The following is a 15,753-nucleotide window of genomic DNA, read 5'->3' on the forward strand; positions in this document are numbered from 1 at the left end:
CTCCCACCAGAGGCAGAGATACCTTCCCTGCCCATCTGGCCTGGAGCCAGCCGTTCCTCTGAAGTTGGGGCCCAGTCTACACAGGCCTCTGCCAGGGTGCACGACACCTGAAGGTGTTGTGAAGGCAACGGGGTTTTGTTAATCTCCATAAACACAAGTCGTTGTTCTTAGAACCCTAGTTCGTCCCTTTTGGAAACACCCTGAGAGATGACCCCACTTATCCCATGTTTTTAAATGAGGAAATTAGGGTTCAGAGAGATGGACTGACCACACAGGTTCAAGGTTCAAGACCACTCAGTCCGTGGGAGAGCCAGGGTCACCTCACCGTTAATCTCTTGCTGTATCCATTACACCAGCAACGTACACACACTTGTCATTGGTTCAAATGTGAGTCCCCCAAGGCAGGGGTTGTGCTTACTTAACTGACATTCAGCTGTTGGGTTTTCCGTGGGCGACGTTGCCCTCCGCACACAGGGACAGAGGGAGTAGATGTACCTTGGATGGCACAGCGCGCTCAGTGTCAAGCTGGTTGAATGAACAGTCAAATTCTGCCAATGGACCCACTGGGTCTATGTCCATCCCACGTTCACCCACACTCGTTCCCCACCTATACTTGCTGCTGGGTGAGATCTCTTAATAAAAACCCAATTAGTATTTCTTTAACTTGCCTCCAGATGCTTAAATACCATTACCCCAAACACACCATAATGCCTCTAGTTTTCTATTTCAATCAAGAATTCAAGTAGCATCTTGACTTGTATATAAGATATCAGCAGCAAAATCATGGAATGCTGACATCCTTAATAATAGCAATTAGTAATCAGTTGTTTCTTAAGTAGTTTGATTACGCCAGTTACCAAATTGTACAGTTGATGCATTTGGGGGGCAAGCGGGGTCTCGCCACCCCTCCCCCGCCATCCTTCCTCCCTTGCTGTGTGCTCTCTGGTTAGTGAGCTGATAGGCATCGCAAAGAGGCGAGGACGGATAATGCCGTTGTTGCTAATATTCAACAGTAGAGACTTGCCTTTAGCAGAAAGTAGAATCGAATCTTTCTTTGCAGAAAGACTCATCCCAGTCGTGTCTGTGGAAACGCAGTCTGTGTCCGCCCGGGTGAATGTTAGCAAAAGAGCTCGGCTCACCCACGCAGCCAGGGCACCCAGAGTTTGAGCCCTTATCAGGGCTAAGACCCTGAGCCAGGCTCCGGACACCAGGCAAGGGTCTTGACCTCGACGAGGTCACGTTTGAGGATGAAATATTCAGTGGGTATAAAAGTTAGCCCAGCGAGGCTGTGCGTTTCGGAAACTGATGGAGACTGAAGGCTTTGTGCTCTTGTGGAGGGAAGTGGTGGGTCTGTGGGTCGGGTGTGCAGGGGGGCCCTCTTGTGTGGGGTCCGGAAGGAGGGCATGGCCTAGGTGAGCCGAGGAGGCAGGGGAGGTCCTGACAAGCCCTGGGATTTGGGTGTCGTCCTGGCAGGAAGGTTCTGGTTGGGATGGGGTAGGTGGGAAAGATGGGGGAGCAGATTGTGGATGAGCTGGGGCCTCAGCTCTGTTCCCCTCATCACACACACACACACACACACACACACACACACACACACGCACAGAGGGAGAGAATGAGAGAGATTGCTGTGCCCCAGCCCCAGGCCTCCTTCCCTGGTTCCTCACAGCGGGCCAGTCTCAGTCTGACTGGCGGGGAGCGGGCTGAGCGTCTGTTAGAGACCTCCATGCTCTTCCCAGCATCCCACAGGGCACCCGAAGTACATCTTTGCAGGAGAGCAGGCGGCTTCACAAGAGCACAGGTGAGTTGCGTCTTTAGGGGAATCCTGCCTGAGGACCACTCTTCTGCCTCATGGCCAGGCAGGGAGGGTACATTCTGCACCTTGACCCATTATCTGTTGGCGCTGGATTTTTAAGTTCCTTTGCCCTCTGCCCTCCTTAAGGGGACCCATGTATACCTGAGGGGTTCTCCAGAACAAGTCATTCCTGCCATTTTCTTGGCTGGTACCTCTTTTCCCTATGCTTTTATTGTGATGGGACATGGCTGCACAGAATTAAATAATAATAATTTTTTCTGCTCTATTTGGTGGGAGTAATAAGCTCACACACAAGCATGGGGATCTCACTGAGAGAAGCAAGGTCCTTGTATGTTATGTTGACAAGCAGAAAGAATTGTTACTTTTCTTTTTCTTATTTTTGCAAATTGTCCTCTTGTGAACAATACTCAGAGTTCTTTGAACAAGGGTTGTCCTTGGGATGGACAACTTTTCCTCCCCTTTCCCCGAAAAGCCTTTTCGGCCTGCCCTTCGGCCCTGCCTCTCCTGGCCGGGGTGGGGGCACCTGCAGCCCCTGCCCCTCGCCGGGCCCGGCCCGGTCTTCTTGGCCATCATCATCCTTTCATCTTCACCTTCCTCCTCAGGAGGACTGAAATTCCAGTATCCATTCCCAAGGTGGGCTGCCCTTCAAGGTGCTGCTACAAGTTCTGACCCCTCTTCACACATTCTAAAGACCCCACGTGTGTGTCTGAATGCAGACAGCTCCTGGTCGTCTCAGGGCTGCTCCCCCATGACTCACAAGTACCCCCCGAGAAAGAGCCCATTTACTCCCATACTCAGGAGAAAGGAGGCCTCGCTCCATTTTAGGCTGAGACAGTGAGACTTTGGGATCACGGCCACAGAGAAGCCTGGAGATGGAAGGGGCCTCAACAATGATCTGAGCCAGCGTTGCCCAAGGCGTGTCTGCAAACCATCAGTCCCCCTGGTGGTGGTGAGGCCATAGCGAGCCTTTAACCTGCCCTTGCATATTCTCTGACAGCGTGGTTCTCCAGGGACCTCCCCCGTGGAGCTTTGCTCAGGGATCTCTGCTTGGGAATCACTAATCGAACCTCATGAACTAGTTAATAAGTAAAGGCACTGGCTCAGAGAGGGGAAGGTGACTTCCCTGAGGTCACACAGCCCGTTGGTGGCAGAGTCCAAGCTTCCCTCTGGAGCATCTCCCTCCAAGGCTACTTGAGGCACCTGAGAGCCTACCTGTGATGACACAGGCTGGACTCTGAACTCCTGGGAGGCGGTCCTGTGTGTTATTCCTGCTTCTATTCTCCCCTCATTACTGCCAGGCTCACAGCAAAGGCTCAAACATTGTCACAATCACAGAGCCCCCTGATTTCTGTCTGGATTGGTGGCACTATCCTCTACTCACCTCCAGCCCCTTCCCAGCATTTCTCAGCTTTGTCATTTCTCGCCTTTATCTCTGTGTCTACTCCACTCTCTTGGTTTAGACCCTGTCATCCCTCACCTGGGTGACTGCCCTCAATCACCTCCTAACTAGATCTTGTTTCCTAACCTTTCTTGTTTCCTTCAAATCCTACTCTCACATGTTAGCCAGAGAGGCGGCCCCCCAATGCACGTGTGAGCTCGCTGCATCTCTACCCCGGTTTCAAGCCCAGCCTGCTTCCCCCACAATAAAATCATCGGTAACAGTATGTGCCTTAAGGTCACGGGCTTAATCATTCAGTTACCATCATCCCGAAACAAAAACAACGCAGACTTGAGGATATGGGGAGGGGGAAGGGGAACCTGGGACAAAGTGAGAGAGTGGCATGGACATATATACACTACCAAACGTAAAATAGATAGCTAGTGGGAAGCAACCACGTAGCACAGGGAGATCAGCTCGGTGCTTTGTGACCACCTAGAGGGGTGGGATAGGGAGGGTGGGAGGGAGGAAGATGCAGAGGGAAGAGATATGGGAACATATGTATATGTATAACTGATTCACTTTGTTATAAAGCAGAAACTAACACACCATTGTAAAGCGATTATACTCCAATAAAGATGTTAAAAAAAAAAAAATGAGGATAAAAAAACCCAAAAAACAAAAAACAACCCAGAACGAGCCCAAGTCCTTACAAGATGTCAGCAGCATTGACCCGTTCTTGCCCTTCTGAATTGCGCCGCTCGGCAGGGAGAAGTAGATACGGATATGATTTAGAACATACAGGTTCTTCGTGGGAGGGAACGGGACACTCTTAACACAGATTTCATTGGTTTCAAGTGTTTAGTAAAGTGGTGGGGACAGTAAAGATGGTGCAGGGCAATAAGTAATGTGAAAAGAAATGATATTTTATTTTATTTTTTGTTGGAAAGACTAGATTTTTATCTTGGATTAATAAAAAATATGTTATTAATACTGAAAGAAAAATATTATCACATCATTAGCTTTTCACGTAGTTCATTTAAAATAGTAAGATGTTACCTGTAATTGATATTAATGTGGAGCACTGATGACGTGTCCTACTGTGAAAACACTTATGCTATTTAATAAATGAATCTAAAGAACAGATTAGGGCTGTTGTTAAAGGACACGAAATGATATTTTAACTCAGGGACTCCAAATACACAAATCCCCAGCCTGCTGGGATGGGTTTGTAAAAGGGGCTGCGATGAACGGGCACTTGCTCCAGTCAGAATCACAGCAGAAAGCAGACGGCACAACTCCAGGGCGTAGCAAAGGCGGGCAGGGCTAGGGAAGCCAACTGGGGTCCCCAGGGCCACCGTAGGAGGCCCCTCCCTGTGTCTGAAGGGGCAAGGAGGGAGGTAGGAGGTGCCACCCAGGAGCTGAGCCTTCAGCCCCATGGTGAAGCCAAATCACAGCGATGATCTGGCGGGGGGGCATCCCCAGAGCAAATACCCTCCCCTCCCCGCTCCTTGCAGCACCTTGCGTTAGCTACACCCAGTGGGGGTCAGAGAGCATGGGCCAGGATGATGTGGTTCATAAGATCACCTCATGGGCAGCCAGGGGGCAGGGGGCAGGGGTGGTCTGGAGTGCAAGTGCAAAATGTAGAGCTCAACACTCCTGGCCGAAGCACAGTTTAGGGTTTCAAAGTGCCCTCCACAGCCCAGGGCAGGCTCCTGGATTGCTGCGTGTACCAGGTGCCGTCTCGGTGAGGACCCCTGCCCATCCAGGCAGAGCTAAGGTCTGGATAGAGGTGTGGTGATCTCTGGGCTCGTGCCTCCTGAACCCTCACCCTGATCCGGGCCCCAGATATTAGGGAAACCAAGGAAAAGAAGAAGCAGGAGCCAGTTTCTCCCTAAAGCCTTCTGCAGCTTGTTTACACCACCGGTGAGAGGCAGCACCGGGGGTGCACCCAAATCACGGGGGAATAGAGGGATGGTCACCCCCTTAGAAGTTTCAGTCTCTGATCTGTCCCTTCATGACATGAAAGCTCCACTCACCAGCACCAATGTCCCAGGCACGTTCCCTTTTGGTGTCCTTCCTGGACGTGTGAGCGTGTGTTTGTGCACGTGTGTGTTTGTGCCTTGTGTGTGCAATGGTACGCGTGTGTGCATGCACTCATGTGTGTTGGGAAGGAGTCTGTCTAGTGGGGGGAGGGGAGCCCTGAACATTCCTTAGGAGTCAAGACTAACATTGTGGAGGGCACATCTGACAAGCTAGAATTAGCACGATGCAATGAAAAGTTAAGCTCTGGTCAGGGAAATCATTTTCAGCAAATATGACAATGGGATTATATACATGTTATGTGAAGCAGACCTACAAAATGACCAAAAAGTTATAAAGAAATGAGGAGATATTGCCCAAGGACCTGACTAGACAAGGACCCACATGTAAAAAGGTCTACAAAGAAAACCCAAACCCTACAGATAAGACTTGGTTCTGAGCAGTAAAGAAAGGATGGGGGGAAGGGGAAGCTGGGACGAAGTGAGAGAGTAGCATTGACATATATACACTACCAAATGTAAAATGAATGGCTAGTGGGAAGCAGCCGCATAGCACAGGGAGATCAGCTGGGTGCTCTGTGACCACCTAGAGGGGTGGGATAGGGAGGGTGGGAGGGAGGCTCAAGAGGGAAGGGATAGGGGGATATATGTATACATATAGCTGATTCACTTTGTTATACAGCAGAAACTAACACAGCATTGTAAAGCACTTATATTCCAATAAAGATGTAAAAAAAAAAAAAGCAAACATAAAAGGATGGATGAGCATGCAGTGGAGAATGACCAGGGTGCACTTACTAAATTGGAGATTTAAGTATGAATATTAACCACCCATAATGTTCAGGGTGTGATGCGACACACACTCTCTATCAGGAGGAATAGAAATCCTTTCAGAAAACAATTTGGAAAATTTGTTATCCTTGTCCCAGTAATACAGCTCCTAAGAATTTATCCTAAGGACAGAACCCTGAATAAGAAAAAAGCATATGAATGCTAATAAAGACACTAATTATAGCATTATTGATAGTAGTAAAAATGTAAACACATAGCCCCCTCTTGTAGGCATTTGGTTTAAGTATTTTCTGATTAATCACCTCAATAGGTGATTGAAATTAAGAAGACATGTAGCAATATGGAAAGTACTTTAGGTGTATTAACTCAACAGAACAGAACACAAAATTATTATCTACCACACGGTTATAAGTAGAGGAAATTTACACATGCAAATAGACTAGCTTGGAAAAAAGTGGAGAAATGAAAAGAGGCGCTGGGTCGGGATGGTGGTGTCACGGTTTAATTTTTCTCTTTTTAAATTTTTTGTACTGTACTTTAACTGTGGCCTGTGTAACATACTGTGTGTATATATATGTGTGTGTATGTGTATATATATAGGCACATAGTATATATCACAGTATAGATCTATATATAATAGTATATATATACATATTTACTGTGTATATATTTACATAGTATATATATATATTTACTATGTACTGTATAGTAAATACAGTAAATATGTGTATATGTATATGCTATGATATATATATACTATGACATATAGTATGTACATATATACAGATATATACTAGGTACATGTATATATACAGTATATGCAGCATGTGTGTATGTATATAAATAAGAATCATACAGCTGGGCACGGATCATTTGCCTTTTTCAACCATTTGCCCTTCCACCCCCGAATGTTCCCCACCCCGACCACGTGCACACGATGGGGAAGCAGCGGATTCATCGCAGTTACCTAGGAGCACCCCGGAGGGCAGCTGGGCCGAGGGGTCCTTCATCCAGTCGTCGTTGGCCAGTTCTATCATGGCGTCCACCTGCCGAACTTCAGTGCAGATCAAATCCCTCACTCTCGCCTCATCCCTGGCTTCCAGGGCTGACTTCAATCTCTTTACGAAATCCGAGTTGACCGGGTAATCGGGAAGGCAATCAGAGTTGGACATTGTGATGTCGTTTGTGTGTTGACCAAACTGCTCTTCTTCCCAACTGAGTCCAAAGTCAGCAGCTGGGCGGAGAGGGCTGCGGGCGTGTCTATAAATAGAAGAAACGTGGCTCCAGTTACAGCCCTGGGAACGGCCACCCGCCAGCAGTCCTCCCCACCCGCTTCCTCACAGGGAGAAGGGAATTAATCTCCCCAAGGCCTCACTTAAGGATCATTCTAGAAAGGGGGGCAGTAGACCTGTTTGTGAGTGGGAGGAGCGGAGGGGACAGCGTGTTTTTTAAAAAAAAGCTCTTGTAGGTACTGCTGATCAACATCTTCTTTTATCAAAGTGAGACTGTGTCCTGAAACTTGAAAATCCTTTTCCCGAGCCTGGGCTTGCAACCTCTGTTCTGTTGAAAGGAACATACTGTGATGTTCTACACCACGTATTCCTTCACTTCATCTAAAAAGAGAGTCTGGTTGACTATAAATTGGACACGCCTTGAAACTGAGAATGCAGGGAAATCTTTGGTTTCCAAATTCAGGATGGACTTGCTGGTCTCGAGAAGACAAAAGCATCACATAAGTGAACACACAAAGTAACCGGAGTATTAGCAGCAGCCTCTGTACTTCTTAAGGCTGCTAACTTTGGCTTAAAGCACCCAATTCGATGCCCCGTGGAAGTGCAAAGCACTAATGTTGGTTTCTGTGCTTTCCTGCGGGGTAGTGGACTTTTTTTCCATAACCTCTGTCTCTAGTGGTCCTGTATCTCCCCACCCGGACCTGGGCACAAAACACAGCTGCTCCAGCAGTGCCTGTAGGCTGTAATGACCTGAGGGGCCCAGACTATGCCATTTAGCTTAAAAATTAATTTTTGGATATATTAAAATTGAAATACATTGAACATATAACACTGTGTAAGTTTGAGGTGCACATCATGTTGATTTGATGCATTTATATATTGTAACATGATTGCCATTGTAGTGTTAGCTAACACCTCTACCTTGTTGCAGAATTATGACTTCTTTTTTTGTGGTGGGGATAATTAAGTTTTCTTCCTGTCTTAGAAAGTTTGCTGTTCATAATACACTATTGTTGTCTATAGACACTATACTGTGCATTAGATCTCCAGGACTTATTTACCTGCTGGTTGCAACTTTGTGCCCTTCAATGACATCTCTCCTCTTTCCTCACATAGCTTTATTTTTTTAAAGTTTAAAATTTGAAAAATTAAAAATAAATTTTAAATTGAGGTATAGTTGATTTATAGTGTTGTGTTATATTCTGGTGTACAGCAAAGTGATTCAGTTATACATATATATGTATATATATCACATAGCTTTTGTAGAGCCCTCTTCACCTTGTGTGCCAGTCTTGCTACCTCTTCCCTTTCTTACTTTGTCTTGTCTCCCTGTGTGATGGTTAGCTTTATGTGTGAATCTGGCTGGGCCACACTGCCCAGATTCTTGGTCAAACATATTCTGGATGCTCCTGTGAAGTTTGTTTGTTTTTTTAAAATTTTATTTATTTATTTATTTATTTATGGCTGTGTTGGGTCTTCGTTTCTGCGCGAGGGCTTTCTCTAGTTGCAGCAAGCGGGGGCCACTGTTCATCACGGTGCGCGGGCCTCTCACTATCGCGGCCTCTCTTGTTGCGGAGCACAGGCTCCAGACGCGCAGGCTCAGTAGTTGTGGCTCACGGGCCTAGTCGCTCCGCGGCATGTGGGATCTTCCCAGACCAGGGCTCGAACCCGTGTCCCCTGCATTGGCAGGCAGATTCTCAACCACTGCGCTACCAGGGAAGCCCCTGTATTTTTTTTTTTTTTAACGAGATGATGATGTTTAATTTGGTGGACTTTGAGGAAAGTCGATGACCCTCCGTAATGTGGGTGGGCCTCATCCAATCAGTTGAAGGCCTTCCTAGAACAAAGACTGTTGTCCCCCAAGCAAGACGGAATACTGCCAGCAGACGGCCTTTGAACTAGAACTGCAATTCTTCCTTGGTCTCCAGCCTGCTGGCCTACACTGCAGGTTTTGGACTTGCTGGTTGCGACAATTGCGTGAGTTGATTTCTTAAGATAAATCATATATACCTTTATTGTAAGAATATATATATATGCACACACATCCTCTTGGTTCTGTTTCTCTGGAGAACCCTGAATGACACACCCCTCTCCTCTCAGCTCCTCTGCATGATTTTGCAGCTTCTCTTCCATACACTGATGCTTTTCCCAACGTGTCTGCATCTGCATTTGAGGAGCCAGCCCTGAAGTTACTACCTAATATTTGTTCTCCTTCCTCCTACCTAAGAGACCCTGGGTTTTCTTTGTTGTGACAATGTGCCTGGCCCCTGGTGATGAATCATGTTTATCTAAGTCAGTAACTTCCACCCTAGGTTCCTTGCTAGCTACTCTACGAATTAGCCTCTCTTGCAACCCAGTTCTGGCCAGTGAGGGCAGGCATGGTCTGCTCTGGTGCATCTGGGAAGCTCTTTGCTCTCCTGATTGAAAGGGGAAGTAGTGGCTGGCATTTTTTTCCTTTCCTTTTCTTCTTTCCTTGAACATGGACATGATGTGTGGAGCTGTGGCAGCCAACTTACAGCCATGAGGTGATGGACATGAAATGAAGGCTCAACATACTCAGGTGAGTGGGACAGAAAGAGGGGACGAGACGGATGGTTCCTTGATGACATTTCTGAACCTTTGCCCCAGCTCCAGGCCGCCAACTGCCAGACTTCTTGCCTTTATTCCTTAAGTACCATTCATGTGTTTTCTGTGACTTGCAGCTCAAAGTATTCCTGGTTGATGTAGGTGAGTTCACTCTGCCTTTAAAATCATGGACACATTCTGGTTTCAGTCTCAAGAGATGCAGCAGACGTAGCTCAGCCTGTGACAAGAACGTGAGTCAGCCCCCAGCTTTCTGTTCTTTGGTAGTTGAACTCTTGCCTTCCATGACAAAATCTCACTGTGTGTCGCAAGGACAGCAGCTGACCCCAGACTCCCCGAATATGGAGCAGTGGCATGACGGCCTAGGGTCAGCAGTGAGCAAGCAGCCAGGGCCACTTGAGGGGCTGCTGTTGGACCCTGATGGAGACATTCTTGGAATTGCTAGCAATGGAGCTCTGCCTAGAAAGGAGGTATGAACTCTGTGGATTCAGATGTTTGACTAACTTGCAGAGTGTGTGGTTGGCCTCTGGTTCTTTCTTTCAGCCGAAGAATGATGGGTTTTGAAAGGGATTTTGAACCTGAATTTCCAAGCACAAATGCTTTGTAGCATCAGATGCCTTACATTTAGAAAGAAATTTGACACCAGCACGTTTGTGTCAATACAAAGAGAGGGAGGGTAGTGACCACAGGAAAATGATCGGAATTTGGGTAAGATAATTTAAAGAAATAAACTGAGAATTATCAGAGATTGCTATCAAACTTCAAATCAGAAGGGAGCTAAAGATGAAGCACTTGTTAGGCAGATAATAAGATGACAAAGCCTCAAAATATGGCACTCACTGATCTTAATTACCAAGCTATCTGCTGGGTGTTTAATCAGTAGCACATATACTATGCTAATTATTCCGGCTAATTTTGTTATAATGTAATTCTTTATCAACCCCGCTATGTATAAATTAGGAATTGAAATGTAACTAACACAAATTATATTTAAGGCAACACGAATTTCTTTATTTCAGCGTGAAATCTTCTGATCTCTATTTCTTTGTCTTTCCTTTTTTGATTAGTTCATGGGACCCCCTACTGCCCACCCTGCCTCAGTCCCCCACTGGCTGAACAATCATTTGAGGAGGAAGGGATGCAGTATCAATATCTCCCCCTTAACTTCTTGGAAATCTTGTATTTGACTTTCTCCTTCACTGACTGTCCTTGAAGGTGCAGAATATATTTAAGCAATCAATAGCAGAGGGATCCTGGCTTTCTCTGAATCAGATAAAGGTCGCTTCATTGTTCTGCTTGGATGTTTAAATGCTCATCAGAGGGTACCATAATTCACAGATTTTCAGTGATATATTGTATGTGATTTACATCAAGTTATGTTTACAAATGTGTTTAGATGAGGACTGGTAACAGATCCTCATAGAAAAGCATAAACATTAGCTAGAATTCTTTTGCATCATGCAGTATGCATCCAATGAGCTTGGTATAGCTGTGCAGAGCCCAGTAGCACGCCTTCAGAGACCACCAGCCTTGGCACTTTTTCTCTGTCAATACTCTTGGTCTTGAACTAGTTTGCAGCAAGATAACAATGCCTGATGAATAAATGAATACAGTGTGGGTCTAATTTAGTCTCAGCCCCGTGTTAGGATGAAAATCAGTGAGTTGGTTGCCAATGGAGGGTCATGGTCTGGGAGAAATGGTCAGTCCCAGATACGCAGACCCCATTGTGACCTCAGGTCAGGGACAAACACCGGGCATATCCAGGTTAACTCAAAGTGACTGTGGCATAATTCCGCTGTGAAGTGGGTCCACTTCTGAGACTGGCTGCTTCTTTGAGCCTGAAAGGCCCCTGTTAGATCCTGAGGTCCTGGAGAGCTGCTCCCTCAACACACGGGTTCCCTGTAGGTCAGCCCCCAAGTGCTCTTGGCTCAAACCTCACCGTCCAATCCAGCTGTGGACCCTATCAGCTCGGGGCTGACCCGGGGCTCCCTTCCTGGCCGTGGTGTTTCCATCCACCTCCGGCTGTTCTCTCCTGTCTCCCGTTCCCGCAGTCCGGCTCTCCCAGTTCCCAGCTTCAGCAACTCAGATGTGTCTCCCTGGGGTCAGAAGCTTTTCAACTCAGTGGAAGATTTTTCTAAGTCCCTTTTTAGGGGTTCCTCATAGCTTTTCAGGCTTGACAATTTCAACCAAGACATATGTGTGGCGGGAAGGGCTCACCCATCAACCTGCTGGGCTGTGGGGAGCTGCTTTGTGAAGGGGCATTGTTACGTGGTCTTTATGGGCAGCAATTCATGCACCCAGAAAACAGAGGCCACTTTCATTTCCTTTGTGTCCTTGAAGGCTTGAAACAACGTGATGGCATGTGGGCACTAGCTAGATGTGATAAAAGCCCTTTACAACTCTTGCCTGTTTTTTTTTCTTCCTGTTAGGGGCATGATTTATGATGACACAATGATGAAGTTATACAGCTGGAGATGTGGACATTTTCCATTAGTATAACCATCAAAGACAAAATAACAAACAAATGAGTTTCACTCAATAAACACATTTTTGAAGCATAATTTAATTTAATTATTTATTTTTATTACTTTTTTATTGAAGTATAGTTGATTTACAATGTTTCAGGTGTACAGCAAAGTGATTCAGTTATACATGTCTATATCTGCATCTGTATCTGTATCTATTCTTTTTCAGATTCTTTTCCATTATAGGTTATTACAAGATATTGAATATAGTTCCCTGTGCTATACAGTAGGTCCCTGTTGTTTATTTTATATATAGTAGAATGTATCTGCTGATCCCAAATTCCTAATTTATTCCTCCCCCCCAATAAACACTTTTTGAACCCTCATATATGCCAGGTACTCTTGATGTACTAAGAATATAGTATACTACATACAGTATACCGTATACTATATATACTATATACTATATATTGGGTACTTATTACATAGGTCCTCTTTTAAAGATATTGCACATGTAAACTCTGTTTCTCTCAACAATCCTGCGAGGCAGGGGCTATCATTATTACTATTTGGCAGATGGGGAAACTGACTAGTGAAGCAATCTCCTGGCGGTCACACAGCTGCTAAGTGGCAGAGCTAAGATGCAAATGCGAGCAGTTTAACTGTGCTCATTAGAACTGTGTGGCCATGCTTCTCGTTCAAACCCCCACTGGGTCCAATTCTTCACTCTCTTCATCCGTTTCCTCCTCTTCCTTCTTTTCTATTTTGCTCTTTTTTCCAGATGCAGTCTTGTGGAAAAAGATGGGGAAGGCATGGGAGGGAAGAAAAGAGGTACAAGGGCTGAGGCAGGGACCAGGGATATTTGGAGGACTTTGGGAGAAAAGGCCTGGGAGCAGCTATGACGTATGTGGAATTGGATAAAGAAAGAAAGACAACTGCTTTGAAACCATCTGGGGTTGCTGGAGGGTGTTCCCCTAATCAAGACACCGTGCTGAGCCCAGACCACCAGGGTCATGGCTTTTTAAGAGTAATCCAGCTAATTACGGATATCACTGCCATTGACTGGGGGAGACAGTGCAGCACCCATCAGGCAAAATATTGTAAGGTGGAAAGTTTGCCTTCTGAGAGTTAAAAGTTAAAACCAACCTGATAGAGCAAAGCAGACTGTATACCCCTTGCCTGACCTTGACAACTTCAAGGATGCAGAAGCACAGTTTGTAATCTGCTTTCAAGTTTTAACTCTTCCCATCTTAGATAATCTTGGAGATATAGGAAAGGGAGAAAAATGGAGAGCTGTGTGTCTGGTTGAACTTAAGGCCGGAGTGCACCGTGACAGGAGTGTTGGGGAATTCCTGGGAGAAGTAGGGCAGGCAGGGCTGAGGAAGGGCCGCCCAGCTCGCCATGGGCTCACCATGGGTGTCAGTAGGAGAGGAGCCCTGGGCTGGGTGTGGGGTGGATCTTGCCTCTTCAGCAGTTTGGGGAAGAGCCCCGAGCCCCGTGGTACTCCCAGAGCGGCAGCATCTCGGGTCACACTCAGCTCCCGATGGCCTCTAGCTTCAGTCGTGCATGTTTCAGAAAGGAGCATTGCACCAGCCATTCCAGAGGCTTATATATTAAAAGACGACAAGACAAACAAAAACCTGGAAAGAAACACTCTGCCCAGTGCTGAAGCTCCTGGCCGTGTCTGTGGCTAATTCTCTCCAAATCTATACAAACCTGTTAAATAGAAAAGTACCGTGTCTGTAAGGTTAAACTCTGTCTCTTCTCTTAGTCTGGGTCTGAAAATGTTTGACCTCAGACACACACAATCTATGATCTACCCAACTGTGGTGGGCAGCCTCGGAGATGGCCCTACTGACCTGCCCGTGATCTTCACACCCTGTGTCATCCGCTCCCCTTGAGCATGGACTTGGTGACTTGCTTCTAATGGATATGATACAGCAGAGGCGATGGATTGTCACTTTGGAGATTAGGTTATAAAAAGACTGCAGCTTCTCTTCTGGATGCTCTCTTTCTCTCCCTTTTGAATTGCTCATCCTGGGGGAAGCCAGCTTCCATGTGATGAGGCGGCACCGTGGAGGGATCCAGGTGAGTGAACTTGAAAGTGGATATTCTGAGGCTGCCAGCAGTCAGTGAAGGGGTCTGGCATTGGAACTGCCAGCCTAGCTGAGTCTTGACATGACTGCAACCTCATGAGAGGCTTTGAGTTAGAACCACCCACCTGAGCCATGCCTGCATTCCTGAGCCACAGGAACTGAACAATTGTAAGTGCTTGTTGCTTTAAGCCATTAGGTTTTGGGGGTAATTTGTTATGAAGTAATACATAATTATTCCACCACCTGAACTACCTTTTTAAGAAAGCCATGGACCTCATTCTTCCCTCTCTCGTTCTCTCCTTCCTCACTCAAGGATAAACCGACATGAACTCTGATTCAGAACCACAGAAGGATGGATTATTTTGAGTCATCAGAGCAAATGTCTCTTTATGAACGAGAGTTGCTGCAAGAAACAAGAGAAAATTTGAGAAAATCTCTGATTTATGTTGCCACTGAGAATCTAGGTGAACATTATGTCCACGGAAAAGGAACGACAGGAGATCAAGGAAGATTGCTCTGAGATGAAAACCATTACTTCAAGTTTTAAAATGCAATTGACACAGTGATTGGAGATTGCAGAAAATCAAATCAGTGATTTAAGACCGGACAGAGAAAATTTCTCATACTCAGAGTATAAAAGGGACAAAAAGATGCACGTAAAGAAAAGTAACATTGAGGACAGATTCAGGAAATTCATTACATCTTAGGAGAAATAGGAGCAGAGAGACTATAACATGTAAACAAGGAAATAATAAAGGTAAGTTCTTCTGTGGAATGAATTGTGTCCCCCACTAAATTTATATGTTGAAGCCCCCCCCCCCCCCATGTGACTCTGGTGGGGACGGAGCCTTTAAACAAGCGGCTTAGGTTAAATGAGGTCATAAGTGGGGAGGGGGGGCTGATCTGATAAAGCTGGTGTCCTTATAGAAGAACCACCAGAGACCCCTCTCCCTGGGCACACAGAGGGAAGGCCATGTGAGCACAGGGCGAAGTGGTGGTTGCCTATAAGCCAAGAGCAGAAGCCTCAGAATGAAACCTAGTTTGTCAGCACCTTGATCTTGGACTTCCCAGCCTCCAAAACTGTGAGAAATAAATTTGTTTTTAAGCCACCTTGTCTATGCTATTTTATTATGGTAGCCCATAACAAAAATGGGCTATGGTAAGTCTCCTGAGCTGAAGAAGGTCTTCTCTCCAAATCAAAGCTCCCTTAAAGATTAAAAATTGTCTTTAAAGTATCCTTCAAGAGATTCTTTGAAAAGATAGAAACATACCTGAACATATTCTGATGACATTTTGGTATTTCAAGGATAAAGGAACAGCCCTCATAAGTTTACTGTAGGAAAGCCACATTA

General features: G+C 46.0%; 1 protein-coding gene across 1 annotated transcript in view; it reads right to left on the reverse strand.

Annotated features, from left to right (window-relative positions):
- Positions 1-7,269, reverse strand: part of ASB18 (ankyrin repeat and SOCS box containing 18) — a 64,899-nt gene extending 57,630 nt beyond the window's left edge. The window contains exon 1 of the mRNA XM_059928989.1: positions 6,993-7,269. Within this exon, the coding sequence (XP_059784972.1) occupies positions 6,993-7,197 (205 nt within the window). The 5' untranslated portion in view covers positions 7,198-7,269. The remainder of the gene's footprint in view (positions 1-6,992) is intronic.
- Between the last annotated feature and the right edge of the window lie 8,484 nt (positions 7,270-15,753).

Source organism: Balaenoptera ricei, chromosome 7, assembly GCF_028023285.1.
Source record: "Balaenoptera ricei isolate mBalRic1 chromosome 7, mBalRic1.hap2, whole genome shotgun sequence".
In the NCBI taxonomy this organism is placed as follows: Eukaryota; Metazoa; Chordata; class Mammalia; order Artiodactyla; family Balaenopteridae; genus Balaenoptera; species Balaenoptera ricei.